Source organism: Patella vulgata, chromosome 2 (assembly GCF_932274485.2).
Source record: "Patella vulgata chromosome 2, xgPatVulg1.2, whole genome shotgun sequence".
Taxonomy (NCBI): Eukaryota; Metazoa; Mollusca; class Gastropoda; family Patellidae; genus Patella; species Patella vulgata.
In genome coordinates, this window is record NC_065880.2 from 24,790,804 (window position 1) to 24,812,905 (window position 22,102).

General features: G+C 33.5%; 1 protein-coding gene across 1 annotated transcript; it reads right to left on the bottom strand.

Moving 5' to 3' along the window:
• Window positions 1-1,761: 1,761 nt before the first annotated feature.
• LOC126811824 (cholesterol transporter ABCA5) lies at window positions 1,762-17,713 on the bottom strand. The gene is made up of 17 exons (XM_050537749.2): window positions 17,542-17,713; window positions 15,992-16,122; window positions 15,420-15,807; window positions 14,534-14,655; window positions 13,832-14,058; window positions 11,633-11,990; window positions 10,899-11,046; window positions 10,409-10,595; window positions 9,677-9,741; window positions 7,804-7,937; window positions 6,805-6,957; window positions 5,986-6,105; window positions 5,456-5,594; window positions 4,335-4,425; window positions 3,250-3,389; window positions 2,764-2,880; window positions 1,762-2,245 (listed from the first exon to the last, which is right to left on the bottom strand). The coding sequence occupies exons 1-17, from the start codon at window positions 17,585-17,587 to the stop codon at window positions 2,040-2,042; spliced, it is 2,772 nt and encodes a 923-aa protein (XP_050393706.2). The 5' UTR covers window positions 17,588-17,713; the 3' UTR covers window positions 1,762-2,039.
• Between the last annotated feature and the right edge of the window lie 4,389 nt (window positions 17,714-22,102).

Below are 22,102 nucleotides of genomic sequence, written 5' to 3' on the forward strand. Positions count from 1 at the left end.
GCATACGCCATACTGTGTGCGATGAGGGAAATTTTGCCTGGACAGCAGCACTACAACCTACTCTTATATATCGAATTATAACTGTCAAGGGATCTTTTACGTGCACGCCAATGTGTTAACAGGACCTCAGTTTTTCATAGTAACCAAACAACTAGACAGCTGTCCTTGTCAGGTCTCCTCCGTCCTGCATCACTGACAAGGGGTAGCACACTGGAAAATCTGGATGAACTTTCTCAGCCAATCCAGGGATCGAACACCCGGCCTTCAGGCTAGCGAGCCAGCGTCTTACCCACTTATAGCCACCGTGACCCCCTAAATTCATACAAGATTTGGAATGAAACCATTTCTTTATACCTTTATGTATGATAAAGTTTAGGCCATATAAAAAATATTCTGGTTCTCAGATATCACTGCATTTTAATATGTCACCTGTTTTCGATTGCAAAAATAAAACATCCTTGTTAATTACTAATGTAGTAATAGAAGATACACACTTCTGCCATTATATAAATTTACATTTCTTTTATTCAAAGAAATATCAATCAGTCTAAATAAAAACCAGCGGCTGCCAGGCAGGATACGCCCACATTTTGCTATCAGGGGCCATAATTCAGGAAGTTACGTTCCGATATGTGCGAATATTGAAAGGAACCGAGATCTTTGGGTTATAAACTTACATTTCAAGTTTCATCAAAATCAGAAGAAAATTGTGACCTCAACCACAACCTTGATATATCATATTTTTACACTATTTGAGTACGAGGGGTGGCGATTTTGTCTGTCAGTTTTGGTCCAATTTTTACGAAATTCAAACTCAATCCATCTTTAGGGTGTAACGGTGATATATTCAAACGTTTTTTTTAAATCGTATAAAAATTATGACCTCTATAGGGTCCACAAACTAAAAACGTGATTTTTCGTACAATCAGGAGCCATAATTCATGAAGTTTCGGTCCGATACATACCAATATCGAAAGCAACTGAGATCTTTTGGAGATAAACCTATATTTCGAGTTTCGTCAAAATCAGATAAGGGGCGACGGCAATATATGTCGACATGAAAATGTGGGCGTATAAAAAAGATAGAAAGACTTGTAACTTGTATTAATATATTATTACTTACTCATAGAATCAACAAACAAGAAACTTGAACTGGCATATTGATCTGGTTTTAAAGACATAGAAATTACATTATTTGTATTGTTAACTTTTGCTCCAAATTTATTGAGAAGAAGTCCAGTTGTGACAAAGATTATCGGCAAAAAAATTTGAGAAATCAACGCAAGTTTCTCTCGTATTTGAAGCAAAAATCTTATCTGAAATAAATAACAATAAACAATGATGTTTGTATTTTGATTTAGATTCGATAAATGAACACTAACATATATGTATATATTTAAAGCGATAATTTCATATTTTCTAAGAAAGTCAAAACATAATTATTTCTGTCTTTTGCTCAATAGGTTGTCAACTCACTATTATACGATCATAGGTATTATTCTCCCACTTAAAAATCCTTTGACCCCGGAAATACTAACACAATTACCTCCCTTGTTTTTCTATTCCCCCCCCATGAAATAGCTGTCTTCAAACGTTTGAATTTGAAGTTGAAAATGATATTTTTGTCAATTTCTCAACTGGCAATAGTGAATTATAGGATTAATAGGAGTATTCTTTAACAAGGTAGGACTGTTTATAGATACCATCTATTTTAAGGCTTTATTTTAATAAATTTTAAAAATATAACTTAAAAATATGAAATTGCAACTTTAACTAGATATGCAAGCAGAATTGAAAAGGCTTTCAGAGGAGAAAAATCATTCCGATTTTTTATCAGGATTTTCTGGTCACAAATGTAGTGACTGGACCATGACTTGTTTATACTTAGCATCTTCTTGTGACATGGGTTAACATACATCGTTCTGAGTATTAGTCAAAATTTTCTGTCATCCGGGTAACTAAAGATAGTTCAGGGTTTCACTTTCTGTTCGTTGTTCCTTTATTGTATAATTTTGTTCAAAGACTGAATTCCATTTCCATTAACATACCTTTAAAAATGCTTTCAGTCTTTGTTTCATTAATGCACTACCTTTATTCAAATTAAGTAAATTCTTTGAATTAAAAAGATTGTTGGCGTCCTCTTGAGTACCATTCTTGTTTATATTGACAGAAACATCATTTACATTAATCATGTTAGTACCATTGGCTGATTTATCATTGGTATCCTCAGATTCTTCATCATTTCCTTTAAAATAAAACAATCATTATAAAATTACTGTATAAAACAAGCAAAAAATAAATTAATGTGGAAGTAACAAAGACTTAATATCAATATAGCACTGAAATTTATATAATTAGCCATATTTTTCCTTTCTTATTTCGAAAACGACCATTGTGGCAATGGAAGTATATTTTTGCTTAATGTAAATCATCATAGACTAGATTACAGAGAAAGAGTAATAGGATTCAACGTCCACTGGACACAAATTAGGTCATTTTGGGACTAAAGTATGATTTCAATTTTATTTCAATAATTCGATTGCGCGTAGGGGTCTTTAGCAATGGGAGGAAGCCGGAGGACCCGGTGAAAACCCTTGAGGTTGGACAGGCGACCCTATTCCTTGTCACGTACAACCGTGGAATCGAACCACGCCAATTGACAAAATGACAGACCTTATGATACAACGTGCACATGCCAACCATTCGGCCATCCAACCCGCCATTAGATTACAGAAAAACAATTTAACCGAATTATTTAAATACCTAATTTCAAAAATACTTCCTCTAATGACGTCATGGAAACACCATAACTCTTTATTCCCATTTTTTCTGCTTTAGTTACACCATCAGATCCTTTTTCCTCCAGAGAATTAAACATTGCTAATAACAAATAAAAACACACAAAAAATAATATACAAAAAATAAACAGGGTTGTTATTTTACTCTATTTTTACAGATTGATAATATTTAAATTAGTTGGCCTGCAAAATTATGTTAATGTTGCAGAAATCAGCTTGCAAAAAATTGATGCCACCGAATCCAAATTTGAACAACTTTTCATATTTTCTCATGAATTATTATATAACGAATCAAGATTAATATATGAGTTCATGAAAGAGACTTATTGTGCTTTTAGATTCTTCATTTCTCTCAAAGTTTCCCCCCACTTCTACCTAAATTTTCAGGAAGGAGAGAGGACTTCTTTCTAAAGTCTGAATTGATCTTGAAGTACAGATTGTCATATTTTACCTGCAAATTTGTCCACTTCATTTAATGGTACTGTGTATGCTAATTCTTTACCATGTGATCTTCTATGCTCTACACCATTTATTTTTTCTTTAAGAAGTTTCGTCACATCGTCAGCATCACAAGATGGTTCACTTATCATACTATATAACAAACAAATAATATTTCAACATTAACTATTTACAGAAATATGTATTTACTGATTTTCAGGTGAAATTTGGTATAAAAAACCCAAAAAAACTTAACCACAGTTGGCCTTCTTTCTTATTGACATCATATCTATATTAATATATTCCATTCTAATGGTCAATCTTATACAAAACAATTGGGAAAATGTCCTTTATCATACTATATTTTTTATTGTTAAAATTAGGCTCGACCAGAGTTCTTAACCCATTTTGAAACGAACCGGTCAGAAGTGGGTCAAATGAGGTCCTGGTAGGAACTGGGTTTTAAAATTTTAAGCTTCCATTCCCTTTAATATAACCAGACTTCAACAAAAATAATTCTTGGTAATTTGTTATGAGGAATATCATATTCTACTGTATGTTATTAGCATAAAAATAACGACAAATAGGTACACCGTTTAGAAAATTTTCCATATTTAATTCACGTACCGGCTTGAAATTCATGTCAGTAATATTCCTGAAAAAATTACTGTATTCGTTTTTTTTGTTTTTTTTCGATGGATATAAGCTGATACGGCACCATGGTATTTCTTCATAACACACAATTTGTAGTTTTTTTTCTATTATGTAACTTGCAAATGTTTTTATTCATTCGTCAATGATAGACACATGGCACAGTGATCATGTGACAACCATAATTGAAATGGCTTTAAAATTAAATTCCATACGACTGTGCCATAAAGCTTTCAATAAAAATAATAACGACAATTTTTTTAAAAGGTAATACTCTGTCAGCATGTGTATAAAATTTAAAATCATAACGATAAACGTTATTTAATTAAAACTAAAACTAGCATCGCTGGTTTACTGACAACAATACACTCAAACATGAAATAGTGGCATATAAACATAAATCATTTCTGTAAATATACAATTTAGGTCAAATTAATTTCTACTTACTTCAGATGGTAGCCTATACCAAATTTACTCTTTAGAAATAAAGATGAACCACAACATCGAAGTTTACCTTTACTGATAATTGCCTTACGATCTGAAAATAATCAATTCAGTTTTAATCATGAAAGTTCTGGTGCAGAAACAAACCCAAGTCAGTTTTTACTATTAGCAAACTACAGTAGGTATAAATATTATATGCAAATACCGATTTTGAAATTGCTCTTTTATGAAACTATAGTTATAAGTTATCAAAGTTATTGCATGTAGAACTATAGATTAACATGTACGGTAAGCAAATTATAAGTACCAACAAAATACACAATATAACTCAGTGCTCACATTGAATTTTGATTTTGAACATTTAATTTAAATAAAAATTCAAATTTTTAGTTCATTTTCATATTTCTAGAAATATTGCATTTTTTAAATCAACACATTTTCCTTTATTTGCATATCTATTTACTGACTTATCTGAATTACTGACCAAACTGACATTAGTTCCTTTAGGAACTGACTCTGATTGGACGATGTCCGCTGACAGTTCCTTTCCATCCCTATATAGCTGCAATACGAAAATACAGTAAAATACCGCTCTGGTCTACACCACCTCTATTCTCAGGCTATTTTGGAACCTTAACTTTCTATTTTTCAGCGTGATTGTTTATTTTTCGCCAAAAGAAATCATTTCTCACCATATATGACACAAATTTATAATAATTCAACAATATTAACTAGTAGAATTTAGCGATTAAATAAACATGCGGTATACACATGTTCCAGTCTCGTAATGGCTAATAAGTTCAAACGTATTTTGTGTACGTTTTTATTCGCGAATTCTCCTTGAAAATATCTTTCAATTATTATAAATGTGTGTCAGCTGTGGCAAAAACTGATTCCTTTGGCGAACAAAGAATAATCACGGTGAAAAATAGTTGGTAAGGATTCCAAAATAGCCTTAGAACAGAGGTGGGGAAGAGTGTTATTTTTATACTGCAGATATATAGGGACGGATTATAAGAACTGTCAGCTGACATCATCCAATCAGAGACAGTTCCTAAAGGAACTAAACTGACATCAAATAAAGAAATTATCCAAATTTAAATATTTTGAGAGCATTAATATACCTGCAAGTACATCTGCTTCATCCATAAAATGAGTGGTAAGTACTATAACTTTTCCTGCTTTCTGTTTCTTGAGGAGGGACCAAAGATGACGCCTGGAGTGAGGATCCATACCAGCAGTTGGTTCATCCAGAAATATTATCTATTTAAATAATCCATATTTAATATTCAAAATAGCAGTAATCTACATGACATTAAACCTCGTGTAACAGTATGATGTTATGATAATCTTAATTATTAAAACAAATTAACCCCAATATATTTTTGTTCTGGAAACAATCTTCGTATAGTTAGCACGCTTCAGTTCCTGAAAGTCAAGTGTCAACTATTGTTGCAGGCAGTGACAGGTGTCAAGAACTCCACAAGTTTATTCTAAAGCTGATACCATTTTTTAATACGTTTTGTGCCTTATCTAACAACAACCTGCTATGTATCTTATTCAGCCAGAGTGGTTCACATTACATCAATCAATATTCAATGAACAAAAATTCATAATCTATGTATTATTGTATATAATCTATACTATAAAATACCTTGGGGTCACCAATCAGTGCTATAGCTACCGATAATTTACGTTTTTGACCACCACTGAGATCTTTAGCAAACACATCACCTTGATCCAATAAATCAACATCAGTTAATGACTGCTTTATCTATAATTAAAAACATTAATTTAAAAAATAACAACGGTTTACAATCAATTACAATGCACCAGATAAGAACTCCATAAGGGCACATAGGTATATAGTTTTGTTTTCCTGTTAAAAATATGAATCTCCAGTTGAAACGGAAGTGGATATTAATACTGAATTTCAAACTGTGATGCCAGAGGACGAGAATAATTTAAACAGACGGGTAGGAGAATGGAAAACTATCCAAAAATAATGATGTAAAACAACAACTATTGACCATGTATTTCAGCATAAAACCAAGCCAATAGCAAGGCTGATATCTTCTGCCTTAATCCCAATATAAATAGATGATACATGTTACAAGTACTTGCACATTTATCTTTATCTGTCTATAAACCATTAACTCTGCTTAACCTAATTAAAATGTTCATTATTGAACTTAGTCATGGTATTGAGGTACTGAAACTATAGACCAAATTACAAAATTCAAAGTAAATTAGAATCAAAGTTATCACATTCCAATGAATAGACCAACCAAGTTGCACATCTTACCTTAGCCTAGGCAGAAAATACTCATCCACACCAATTAAGTTTAAACATTCTAACTCAATTAGAGGAAAGTTATTGTGTTCCTAAAGATCTGAGAGACAGACAGACAGATGGACAAGCTTATTTTAAATGAAGTATTTAAAGTTGAATGAATTGTTTTAATCTACATACCACTGACTCTACATTATTGGAAGGTACACCCTTAATACCCGCAAATACACGCAGATGTTCTTTGCATGATAACTCATCATACAATATATTATGTTGAGGACAAATACCACACATAGTTCTTATCTTCTCCATATCACTGCTATCAGATACATCCTATAATATGCATAGATGAAATATAAAAATGTTTACTTTCTGCAGTTCTTAAATAGGGACACAGTAAGATGAAATTGGGTTGAATATCTCTTTGACAAATAAATTAATTATTTTAAGAATAACATATTTATGTATATTTGTGTAAGTAGGATAATTATGCCAGCACGGTTGAATCTGAACCATTAGACACGGTTTCTTTGTCCGTCTTCTAGTTTGGCCCATTAGTGGGAATCAGCAATATTTATATTTTCAAAAAATTAAAGTACACATGAGAATATTTAAAGGATTGAATAACTTGCTAAGATGAAATATTGACAATTCATATATTACAATATGAACAATGTATTAAATATCTTGCCATTGGAATTCAATGAAAAGAAGGCGTAAACACCATTGTCTGGGCAGGATTTCCTCATACCACACTGTATGGCTCATGCCCATCTTCATTAGACTGGACAGTACAGAAAAGTAGGATTTTTATTTTCATTTAGAATTTGGTCAAATAAAAAGCAGAGATTACCGGTTCAATATACCATTTAATATGTAGTAAGAGAGAGGGAGAGAAATGGAGTTTAACGTTCACTCGACACAAAATAGATCATTTTGGGACTAACATATGGTTCAATCTTATTTTAATAATCTGCTTGCACATAAGGGTTTGCTTGCTAGCAGTGGGAGGAAACCCGGAGAACACAGAGAAAATCTATGAGGTTGGTCAGGTGACCCTACTCCTTGTCATGTATAACTATGTCACATGACTCAATGACAGGCTTTATGATCTAAAGTGCACAGGTTAGACCATTCAACCACCCAAACAACCTTAATATATAGTTAGAAGATACTTACTAAATTATTGATAATAGCACCACCACTAGTAGTAGGAATTAAACCATACAACATATTTAATAAGGTTGTTTTACCAGCACCATTATGACCCAATAATCCAGTTATTTGACCCTCATATATATCTAATGATATTCCTGCAAAAAAATAGTTAATATGCTAATTTTCTATTAGCTACTTATTGCATTCCATTGATCTTATACTACAATTAGTTAGTTAAAATGGACAACATGCCACAAGGCAAATAACAACTTTTCTTTATTTAAATTTATCCAAAATATGCAGAATATTAAAGTAGCTAAGTCTCAAACTCAATATCATCCAAAGTCTTCAACATTGAAAACACGAATTATTTGGGGGCTTATGTAAATAAGTCTGGTTTATGCACTGACACAAACTCGTTCACATGTCATGACCTATGCCACGTGACCTCATCTGCCTCTTTTTCGAATCTGCCTCTTTCTAGATTACAGCGCGTAGGCCGAGTCATGCTATATGTATTCGGCAAGAAATATTTCAAGCCCACCTCCTCCCCATCTCCTGCCTTCCTGTTTGCTAAGCCAACAGGGACTAGTTACTTGTTATGCATTTTCACAGCTAGTTTAACCATAAACTAGCTATTCTACCCCAAAGTATGGGGTTACCTATTTGGTTTGAAGTCAGTATTGAATATTATTGTTCAATTTATATACATGTATATATGTTTATGTATTAAATGGAATCTATTTCAGGTACAGTTCAAGATTGGTCTGGGAGCTTCACTCCTCAATCTTACAATCGGAGCTTCGCTCATCCATCAGTACGAACACTCGAGCTTCGCTCACTTCACTGTGATTAGGAGCTTCGCTCATCCATCAGTACTAACACTCGAGCTTCGCTCACTTTATTCACTCACACTGAGAGCGGCAGCCTTAAGCTGTCTGCCAATTGAGTCATCTATCAAGAATGGGGTTTTCACAATACATCAATTCCCATGTATTGGACATTCAGCCATGTCAAACATGTTTGGAGTGGAAGATTGTGAAAACCAGTCATTCACTTTAGTATTCAACATTTTAATATTTCATTTAATGTATATAGAGTAATGCCAAGATATACATGCTGTAGTCCCCATATGCCAAATAAAGTTTTATTGTTTAATGTCAATCCGAGTTTGTGTTTTGTTGCATAAATGTCAATTTAAATCAACATTGATGTTCTGATCTTACCGGGAAAAGATGGGCTTCTGATATTCAATATTTAAGACAAAATAAACATTTTACCATTGGTACAAGAATCGTTTAGCATAATGCGTTTCAGTGCCATTTGTAACACAGGACTCGAAAAACAAGGCTAAACATATTCCACAAGTCATGTCAAACGATGACGTCATATTCTTATCTGGTGAGCATGCGCATTAAATACTATCGGCGTAGACTGAAATAACCAGACGCTAGAGATTGCCATTCGATTGAGACTTCTGGTGAATTTCCCCAAACATAATTGATTTGAAATTAGGGTAAAAACAGAAACGATTGAATATAAATTAGTTTATATACATTCATATTACATTATCATATGCGTTGCGACCCATTTGTGCCAATTTCTAGATCCCAAATGTTATCGACTTAGCTCCTTTAAAGCTAGCAATTTAACAAAAATATGGGCTGAAAATGTTATTTAGGTAGTAATCTACATGTGGAAGATAAAGCCTAGAAATGCAGGTTAGATAACATCTTGGTCTTGATTTTAGTAGCTATAAATCCTGATATAAGAGGTATGCAAAATCAACAGAAACCGAAAGTCTGAAATATCCAGATGTTGAAATACAATGTGAAATATAAAATAATAATATTTTAAGCATATATGAAGGTCTTAATTAATATAACCAACTTACCATTTACAGCATCTATTGTTTCACCCTTTTCTTTACCAGGAAATGTTTTACCTATATTATACAACCTGAAACAAATATATCAATAATACAGCCATTCATTCATATATATAAATAATACAACCATCTATATAATTATTTTTGGATTGGCCTGGTGACAGAACTTTTTAAATGAATGAAATGGGGGTTTACGTGTATATCCTACTTTTCTGCATCTGGTTAATGAAGATGATGGGGATATGCCATACAGTGTGCTATGAGGGAAATTTTGCTGAGACAACAATAGAATTCCAAAAGTCAAGGGTTCCTTTAATGCACACCAATGTGTACATCCGACCTCTCTTTTTTGTCTGACACTCTGCCTCACTGAAAAGGGAGAACCAAGAAGGAAAATCTTTAGGAACTTTCGGGACCAACACAGAGAAAAAACCCTAGACCTCCAAGTTAGTGAGCCAGCACTATGATGGAGTAGATGATTCTAATAGCAACTAAATATTATTATAATATTGAAGACTACTCAATATAGAATTTGGCATAATAAAGTTCCAGAGTTGAATACCCACAAACTTGGGGTTGGAGCATGAGAAGGCCCTCTGAAATATTTTTGGTCTGGGAACATTTTCATTGTAAGGGAGGCCATGTTTTTCCACACATGACTAATTACAAAACAAATTTGATAACATGAACCTGTGATGAGATCAGAATATGTGAACCATAGTACTGCTAACTACTTACCTAATAGAAGCCTTTTCTTCCATTTCTCGAGGAACATCTTCTACATCTTCGTCATGTGTCATATCACTATGATGCGTTATATGCTGATTGTCTATTAAGGACTGTATATCATAGTTGCTCTTTTTACTCTGACACCAATAGGATGGTAATAAACAATACCATGGTTTATACCGTACACCATACTCTCCTACACAAAATATAAACAATACCATGGTTTATACCATACACAATACTCTCTTACACAAAATATAAGAATACCATGGTTTATATAATACTCTCTTACACAAAATATAAACAATACCATGCATATGGTTTATAGCATATTCTCTTACACAAAATATAAACAATACCATGGTTTATAGCATATTCTCTTACACAAAATATAAACAATACCATGGTTTATACAGTACACCATACTCTCTTACACAAATAATACTATGATTTATATCATACGCCATGCACACCATACTCTCCAGGCAATGCAACTTACCTGGAATAACATGATCTAAATAAAATGCCAGCAATCCATACAGTATAAAATCAACAAATAACATCAATATGGGTATATAGAGGGGAAATTCACCTAATGTTGCAGTTTCAAATGTCATACCACCTTTTGCAACATCCAAGAAAAGTCCCTAAAAAAATTAAGTCACATTTAAGTACAAATAAGAAAGTACGTCTGATTCTAATATCACATGCTCTCATTTTGATTTTTGCTTGAAAAACTATGTGCATACAATGAATTTGTGTGAAAAAAAAAGACACCAAATTTTGCATGTCTAGTTTGTCCATATGATACACATCTCATGTTTGGCAGATCATTTACCAACCATTTTAAGATCATCTGTGAACAGTTTAGTCCATAACAGTCCTTCTAAAGTAATACACAATAACTCACTTTAAACCTACATGTACATATGCTGTGTTTTAATATTGAATTTGGAGATTTATGGCCAACCCTATATGGAAACTGAAAGTTTGTATTTCTTCGGAAATGTATCACAGAGATTTCAATAGTTGCACAGCAACAGGATAATGGTTTGCAAAGGTCTTTCATCGCTAATTAACTACTTTTATTCATAGAAAGAACCCTAAGTTTAATTTGTACAACATGAACAAATATTTTCACTTGAGGCCATATGTTTCAATAATAACAATACATATTTACAAAATTATCCTACTTTCATGATAAAAAATAATTATGATTTAAACCCAGATTACCTGATCCACAGCTAGAGCAAGAGCAACAGGAGAAAGAAAGCACAATGCTACTTGACCGCCAGCTCCAACAGAATACGAATATCCATCCACAGTTTGAGTTCTTGTCAATCTCACAGCAAAATACAAGCAACTGATGATAACAGTAGAAAATACTGCAACAATTCCTGCCACTTTAGCTTTCTTAAAGAATGGCGTTAGTAAGAAAGCGAGGTTTATAATTGAGAGTCCGTATAAAAATAACATGAGGAAAAGCAGAAAAATGTTACTATGTGGTAAAAAATTTGAAGCGTAAGCTATAATTATGACTATTATTGTGACAAAAAGTATGAGAATGGCATATATCAATGACCATGATAACCTGAAATACAAATAAAACACACAATTATAAATTAATCACAGTTTTAAAGTATGGACAGATATTGTATTAATAAATTGAAATTAACAATGGATGGTTAATAGTATTAAAAACAAGAGCAACGCTACAGCTGCAATATAGGTCCACATTCCTGCTTTGATTGATATGGTATTCTTAAAAATGAAGAGAATGAAATATGAAAGGTGCAACAACTTTAATATGACAATAGGCAAAGAAGGCTTGTTGTGCAGTTTGTTTTGCAAAAATTTACAGACTAATTATTAACAAAAAAGGGGTGTGACACTGCCTCAAGGGGTCGGGGCATGCACCAAAATAAAAAGTTTCTGTCTTTAAGATACAAGGAATAAATATGTCAAGTTCCAAGATAATCCAATCAGAATTGCAGCCTGTATAGGATAAACACAAACATTAGGCATGGCTCTACCACTAGGGGTCAGAACATGCACCAAATTCAATAGTTGCCGTCCCTAGGCTATAAGGAATACATATGCCAAGTTCCAAGACGATCCATTAAGAATTGTGGCATGCACCAAAAAAAATAGAGGTCAGCCTTAGGGTATAAGGAATAAGTATACAAAAAGTTTTCAAAACGATTGATTAAGCATTGCGGGCAATAAGTGACACACAGACACACAGGAAGAAAATGGGCGTGGCTCCGCCTCTAGGGGTTGGGCATTCACCACAAACAATAGGGATGTTCCTTAGGATAGAAGGGATAAGTATGCAGTTTCAAGGTGTTACATTAAGAAATGTGGTCTGTAGATGACAAACAAATAAATATTCACCAAAAACAATAGGGATCATCCTTAGGGTATAAGGAATAGGTATGCAAAGTTTCAAAAGGATCTATTAAGACACAAACAAAAATTGGGCGTGGCTCTGTCCCACTCCAAGGGGTTGAACATGCACCAAAAATTTAAAAAAGTCATCCCTAGGGTATAAGCAATATAGAAAAGTTTTTAAGACGATTCATTAAAATAGCGGCCTGTAGATGACACACAGACATACAAAGAGAAAATGGGTGTCGGACATTCACCAAAAACAATAGGGATCATCCTTAGGAAAGAGAAATGGGGTTTTACCTACACTCGACACAAACTAGGGCATTTCGGGACTAATCTATGGTTTAATTTTATTTCAATAATCGCTTGCACGTAGGGGTCTTTAGCAGTGGGAGGAAACCGGAGGACCCGGAGAAGACCCACGAGGTTGGACAGGCGACCCTACTCCTTGTTACGTACAATCGGGGATTCAAAACCACACCAGTTGACTCAATGACAGGCCTTATGATACAGCATGCACGTGCTAACCATTTGGCCATCCAACCCCCCCCCCACGATCATCCTTAGGGTATAAGGAATAAGTATGCAAAGTTTCAAAAGGATCTGTTAAGAAATGCGGTCTGTAGACGATGGGCGTGGCTCTGCCCCTGGGTGTCAGCATGCACCAAAATAATAGAGATCATCTTTAATGGTATAAAGAATATGTTTGTAAAGTTTCATGATGATCAGTAAAGAATTGTGGCCTGTAGGCGACACACAGACACACATAAAGTGGCAACAGCAATATAGGTCCACATTATGAATGTGGACGTATTAAAATCAATTAAGAACAACAGACGGTTATTATAATCAGTTTAACAATTTATCTTCACAATATTTTTGAAGTTCTTCAACTTTGATTAACCTGCTAAGATCGCATGAAATGCCAAATGAAAAATAAAGCAAATCATCTACAGTAATAACCAGTGAACTACCACCTGGTAGATATACTGCTGCATTTTACATTTAAACTATTGATTTATTCTTGAATACTTTTCTTACCAAAATACAATATCTCTGAGACCCATCATTTTCATTCCTTCTCGTATCTTTTTCTCTTTTTCAGCCACGATGTTAGTCGTCAGGAAATTGATGAAAAGAGAGTACGCGAACACAAAGTAGATAGATGCAAGGGTTTGCATTATAGAAATATCTGAAGTGAATGGACCTTTAGGCATAAGTTGGACTGAAACATCAGGCATTTCAACAGATGAATTGCTTTTGTGCACCTGGAAATAAGATGGCAAACTCATTACTTTTTTAAATAGATATACACACTGATCATAAATAGATATATGTACACACTAATCATAAAAAGATATACACACTGGTGATAAATAGATATACACACTGATCATAAATAGATATACACACTGATCATAAACATATATACCTACATGTACTGATCATAAATAGATATACACACTGATCATAAACAGAAGTTGTTGGTAGTCATTGAATGTCTTCAACGCATGAACAGACACCCTGTGCATAAAGTCAATTAGCCTCTAGAGCATCCACAAGCAATTGTGAATGGCTAGGCAGACTGGGTGACGATGATTTACAACCACATTGAAATGTGAAAGTATAAAAATAAAATAAAAAATAACTATATCTGTGACACACTCCTATTTTGTTTCACAGCTACTCTTCCAAATAATCTTGGATTGAAGTTGTAGCAAATGATATAAATATGAAACTGACCCTTATTAATGCTGTGTCTATTGCGTTCTGTAACCATATAAATCCTGATGTTAAAAAATTATTTACTTGACACTGTGATCCACCCATTGTACCATTCAATTGATAACTATTTCTACAGCCAGCTTCAATAAAACATAAATATACAATCATAATAACTTCTTTTTCTATGAAACTTTTGTTAATTTAAACAATAATTTCAGTGCAGACTGGTTGGTATTTACTATTGGTTTCCAAAATGGTGGTATTGCAGGCAACTTTAACTTCCTTTGACAGGATGTTCCCAGATATGTCATACATACACCATACAAGGGAGTTCCCCATGATAAAGTCAGAAGGTAGTATATTTGAGAAAACACAGGACTGAACAATCTACATGTAGACATCTCCAGATATATGTACAATCACAAAACACACCACATATTCACATATGCTACATTTTCCACCTCCTTCAGTTGGTTCCTTGGTTGCAGCTATAACCTATTCCAGATTACATCTTGGAGGGTTTTTTGGGAATGAAGAAGTACTTCCACACCTGAAAACTCCCCTGAAATTCCCCTGGGCCAAGTCAGAAGGAGACAACACAGGACAAAGCAATGTAGGCGTCCTAAGATAAACGAACAATCGCACACCACACCACATATTTACATCCCTTCTACATGCAGAAAAGAACAGTGTTTTCACTTGCTTGCTTCTAATCATCTTATCAGAAACTGTCAGTATGAGGTTGACCATCCATAAGCTTCTTTATTTCAACGATATAGAAAACCATATTGTAGTCTCTGTTGTGCTTACAAGAATTATGGACAACAGGTGGACAGATTAAAGCACAATTTACATGTACATTACCAATATTCTTGCCCAATAAAAAAATTCTTTCCTTACTTACCAGTTGATAATGCTAACCAGTTTCCATCTGTAGATGCATCACTATAATCCATTCTTATAGCATAGTCCATTACATTACCACCCTGATAATTAAAAACAATTCCTGCCCCAATCTCCTTAGAGTTGTTTCTGTAGATATCTTCAATTGTTTTCATATCACCATACATCTCATACTGTACAGAACCCAAGAGATTTGAAACATGTGTCATGATGGTTTCGATATTTGTTGTATTTGGAGAAACAAGAATTTTTTTTGCAACATTGAAATGGAATGTGGCATCATTCAATGATTTCAAAGGAAACCGATTAATGGCTGGTTTTGTAGAAGGTTTTGATAAAGCCGTTATCATAGCCAATATGGCAACAAAGTAGATTGGTAAAAATATTTCCTGAAATAAAACAAGAAAAAAATGAAAGGTTTTAAATTTTTATTGTTACCCTGGTTATTTTAGCCGCTTAATTCTAAGCTCTTCATCTGTTACCAATAACAGAAAACCTGTCACTCAAGAGTCAAGATTCTTTCAGCAGTCCTAGTTGAGCAATTGCCATTCTGGTACATGTAGTAATATTTACCTGGATAAGCTGTTTTTTGTTCCTTTTCTTCAGTAAAATGTTCCTCTGCATCAGAGCCTTCAGTTGTTGAAAAAATGAGGCGATTTTGTTGTCTAATATCACTGACTGTTGTGTTATCAATTCACATTCATCTAAAAATATTTAAATATCAATCTAGATAAAATGGAATTTGAGAAGAATTATACGAAACGATTGTTGGGGTATTGTTACATTTTCCCCCTTTCTATTCTATGCTATTCTTAGCTACTCTAATTTATAATTTGTGTTAAAAGGACTATCCCAATTTGAACAGAGTCTAAAAAATACAGGTCCGAGTACGTATGAAATTTAAACGCCAAATATAGGGAATGGTGTATTTATCCTGTCTCAAAATTCCAGCTCAAAATATTGAGTCGGTTGGACGTGAATGTCAATACTGCTTATCCCGACACGTAACCCCTTTAAGTTTTCGGGCCAATGTTTTCGTTGGGTGACCTGACAATCGCTTTCCGTTCCTTTAGTGGTCTATACAGTAAATGACCCATGTGCTGTACTTTATAACGAATAGTTAATTTCACCTACACATTATTTTTATAAAATAAAAGTCTGGTTTTATCTGGACACCGCATAATACATTTTGGGACACCGTCTCCATTTCCAGATGACAACTGATGGGTTTAATTTATTTGAAAACAAATCACATATATTGAGTTAGTTGCTCGGCACTAAGGTAGAGGATTTTAAGGGATTTTAATACAAAATAAAGCCGTTTTATTCTCCAAAATATTATCGGGATTGGCTCTTTAATCAGAAAGTACCTTTCCAGTGTGTAAATCTCCATTTATATAATTTAAAGAAAAGACTGTTTTATGTACCCATTATGGACATTTTTTATCCATATATACTTCAACCATCTTTATTTCTCTTCCTTAACAAGTTAATAAATTGTTTTAGAATTTAATTTGCAGAAGGAAAAAAGTTGGTATCGAGGGATAATTTTAACTAACCCGGTGTCATCCCTGTCAGTGATATTGGAGACCAAGCGATTATTTACTGCTGATCAGTTTGAGCAAACTGTAGTGTTGTGATAGTGGGCATATGTAAATAATAACCCGCCCCCCCCCCCCCAAAAAAAAAAACCCTGTAAATGCAGTGCTCGGTTCCTGATAGATTAGGTCAGCTCTGAACGTAAGTCTCATTACACTCGCCCTGTAATGAGTGTAATGAGACCTACGTTCAGAGCTAAACTACTGATAGATAAGAAACCTCATCTCTCAACAGTATATATCTCAACGTTTTTAGATACGTTCTCCTAGCTAGGTTGGTTCCTGACTGTGTCACTCATATCAGGTGCATGTGCATCAGTTGATCCCATTTTCGCTAAACACCCCTGCGCAGTACGTTGATCCGGCTACTTGGGGTTAGGGTTAGTGGTGGAAGTCAAAAGTAGCAGGGTCAACGTACTAGGCCAACACCCCCCACCCGACCCCAAACAAAATCGTTATGTACGCCCCTGTGTTCACACACAGACCTGTCATGAAATGAGCACTCAACAGAAGCCTACATTTTACCTGTATAATTAACTTTAGAATATTTGATCTTCGTTCTTCTTGTCATGTCTACAACATGAAACTCCCGTGTTTATATTTTTTGTGGTTGGAGACACATGACAGTGACAAATTCTATTATGGGATTAACCCTTTCACAAGGTGTTGCGAAATGTTAGTAGTGTCTTTCCTTATCGACACAGCTCACCAAATATTCCTGGGCCGTCGCGAAACAAGGGCCAAAGCTATTTTTAGTCCTTCTCCCCCTTTCCCTTTGAATATACATTTTCTGTCAGGTTTTGGTGTGAATATTCATGATTTTGAGGCGGAAGGATACAAGAGTTAAGAGGTTGTTTAGGTTGAAATGTAGAGCGGAAAATTGCTTTTATTTGTTATCTCTACTTCCAGGTAAACGATAGATCTTATAAAGCGAGTACAATAGTCAATACAGAGCGAGGAACATGTCAGTCAATTTGACATTATGTATAGTAGAGGCTAAAATCAGATCTTGGATCTACTTGTAAATATTTGTTGGGCCTCGCTGTAAAGTGCGTCTGTTTAAATTAAAAGATTTTGGAATATTTTTTCAATTAATTTCCATAAAAAACACGAAATTTGAGTGATTTTATTATTTTAAATTAAGAATATTATCGTATATGTCCTAGAAATAGAGAAAATCATCGCATTATACGACACATAAAATTAGAACCCATCGGTTTCGCTTTATATAGTGAGTCTTTTTCTTATATTTGAAAGAAATTTGGAGTATTTCTTTCAATTAATTTCCATAAAAAAAAGATATTAGAGTTATTTTATAGTATAAATTAAGAATATTATCCTATATAGGCTATCCTATGACCACATATACAACCCAATCGGGTTCGCTTTATAGTGAGTCTTTTTCTTATGTTTAAAAGATTTTGGAGTATTTTTTTCAATTAATTTCCATAAAAAAAACATATTTGCAGTGATTTTATTATATAAATTAAGAATATTACCCTATATATCCTAGAAATAGAGAAAATCGTTGCCTTATACCACACATTGAACCCAACCGTCCTCGCTTTATAGTGAGTCTTTTTCTTATGTTAAAATTATATTGGGTTATTTTTTTCAATTAATTCCAAATTAGGAATATTATCTATATATCCTGGAAATAGAGAAAATCATTGTCTTATACCACACACAGAGCCGAATCGGTCTCGCTCTATAGTGAGTCTTTTTCTTGTGTTTAAAGGATTTTTTTCAATTAATCTCCATAAAAAACATATTTGCAGTGATTTTATTATATAAATTAAGAATATTACCCTATATATCCAAGAAATAGAGAAAATCATTGCCTTATACCACACATTGAACACAATCGGCCTCGCTTTATAGTGAATCTTTTTCTTAATTTTGAAAGATTTTGGTGTATTTTTTAAATTAATTTCCATTTAAAAAACGATATTTTAGTGAGTTCTTATATAAATTAAGAATATTATCCTATATATCCAAGAAATTGAGAAATTTGTTGCCATATGCCACTTATAGAACCCAATCGACCTTGCTTTATAGTGAGACTTTTTCTTAAGTTTAAAAGATTTTGGAGTATTTTCTTCAATTAATTTCCATAAATAAACATATTTGCAGTGATTTTATTATATAAATTATGAATATTACCCTATATATCCTAGAAATAGAGAAAATCATTGCCTTATACCACACATTGAACCCAATCGGCCTCGCTTTATAGTGAATCTTTTTCTTAAGTTTTAAAGATTTTGGTGTATTTTTTAAAATTAATTTCCATTTAAAAAAAAACCAATATTTGAGTGATTTATTATATCAATTAAGAATATTATCCTATATATCCAAGAAATAGAGAAAATCATTGCCTTATACCACACATTGAACCCAATCGGCCTCGCTTTATAGTGAATCTTTTTCTTAAGTTTTAAAGATTTTGGTGTATTTTTTAAAATTAATTTCCATTTAAAAAAAAACAATATTTGAGTGATTTATTATATCAATTAAGAATATTATCCTATATATCCAAGAAATAGAGAAAATCATTGCCTTATACCACATATAGAACACAATCGGCCTCGCTCTATAGTGAATCTTTTTCTTATGTTTAAAAGATTTTGGAGTATTTTTTTCAATTAATTTCCACATAAAAAAAACATACTGCAGTGATTTTATTATATAAATTAAGAATATTACCCTATATATCCTAGAAATAGAGAAAATCATTGCCTTATACCACACATTGAACACAATCGGCCTCGCTTTATAGTGAATCTTTTTCTTAATTTTGAAAGATTTTGGTGTATTTTTTAAAATTAATTTCCATTTAAAAAAAACCCGATATTTTAGTGAGTTCTTATATAAATTAAGAATGTTATCCTATATATCCAAGAAATTGAGAAAATCGTTGCCTTATGCCACTTATAGAACCCAATCGGCCTCGCTTTATAGTGAGACTTTTTCTTAAGTTTAAAAGATTTTGGAGTATTTTCTTCAATTAATTTCCATAAAAAAACATATTTGCAGTGATTTTATTATATAAATTAAGAATATTACCCTATATATCCTAGAAATAGAGAAAATCATTGCCTTATACCACACATTGAACACAATCGGCCTCGCTCTATAGTGAATCTTTTTCTTAATTTTGAAAGATTTTGGTGTATTTTTTAAATTAATTTCCATTTAAAATTTTGGTGTAATTTTTAAATTAATTTCCATTAAAAAAAAAAGATATTTGAGTGATTTATTATATAAATTAAGAATATTATCCTATATATCCAAGAAATTAAGAAAATCGTTGCCTTATAGAACCCAATCAGCCTCGTTTTATAATGAGTCTTTTTCTTATGTTTGAAAGATTTTGAAGTATATTTTCAATTAATTTCCATGAAAAAAAGATATTTGAATGATTTTATTATATAAATTAGGAATAATATCCTATATATCCTAGATATAGAGAAAATCGCTGCCTTGTACCACACATTGAACCCAATCGTCCTCGCTTTATAGTGAGTCTCTTTCTTATGTTTGAAAGATTTTGAAGTATATTTTCAATTAATTTCCATAAAAAAAAATAACAATAGAGTCTGTTTATTATATACATTAAGAATACTATTTTTTATGTATCCTAGAAAAAGGGAAATTCATGGCCCTATACCACATATAAAACCCAATCAATCGGGCTCGCTTTATAGTGAGTCTTTTTCTTATGTATGAAAGGTCTTGGCGTATTGTTTTCAATTAATTTACATAGAAAAATGACATTTGAGTGATTTTCTTATAAAAGTTAAGAATATTATCTTATATATTCTAGAAATAGAGAAAATCAGCATCCTATACCACATACAGAACCCAATCGGCCTTGCTGTAAAGTGAGTCATTTTCTTATGATTGGTTGGGTTGAGCGTGGACCCTCCTACAGAAAACTTTTAAAATTACGGCCCTTTCCTGTCGGGTTAGATACAAAGTGGAACCAATGATTACATTGCCCAAATCTGACGAAATACGGAGTTATCAGGATTTTTGCACGAAAAGAGTTGTTTCGATACAGATCGAAAATTCTAATTAGACAGTGATTCTGCAATGGATAAATCGCACTCCTTGGAAACAAAGTTGACAAGAGAAATGTCGCATAGATGCTTTAACATATAACATATATTTTACATAATAAGTTTCTTTCCAGCTTTGTGACTTGCGAACATGTTAACTGCAACAACTCACCCGTTCCAATATTATTACCGTTATTACCCCCTTCAAGGCGGTAATAATATTGGAACGGGCAACTCTATACTGCACAGCGAGGGGAGCGCTTTCATGCGTCCCTTACCCATGTGGAACGCAGGTGGTGATTCTTGATTCGTGCAAGAGAGCAGTATACATTTGGGGGGGGGGACTAAGGAATATCCCAACACCAAATTCAGCTCGTTGCGTGCATCCAATACTATCAGTTCAAAAAAGAGAAGAAAGCAAATGAGAATTCTAACATCGCATTTGACTTTTAGGAATAAAATGAAGACGGGTATATACCATGATGTGTGCTAGTGCTATGAGGGCGTTTCCGCCTACTCTGCCGAATCTAACATGTACACGGGTATCCCAACCGAACGACACGGGAAAGCCACGCTGGAAAATCCCGTCGAACTTTCTCTGCCAACACCGGGATCCATCTCGGGTCCTCCTGTCAGTGAGCCAGCGCATTACTCACCTAGACACCGTGGCTCATCGCCATTTGTCGAATATAATTGGCCTGGCTCATGACTCATGTACCTTAGCACTGAACACAGGCAAGGGGCCTTTTTTTCTGTCTTGAGGGCCCTTCTACTAGACCTAGGGGCTCTATTATAGGGGGTCCATATTATGTTTTCTCCCCGGAATTGGCGTTTTTTCTGTTTTATTTTTAAACATTTCCCATTATTTTCGGGTCGGAGGCTGGCGCCACCGCTATAATCCGCTTCTGACAATAACCCACCTTTAATTGAGGTAGAATGTTTAAACTTCGTTTAGATGTTCAATGGGTGAATGTCTTGACTGTGTTCGATGATTAACATTTTGCGCTAAGGCTAGGCAGAGATAA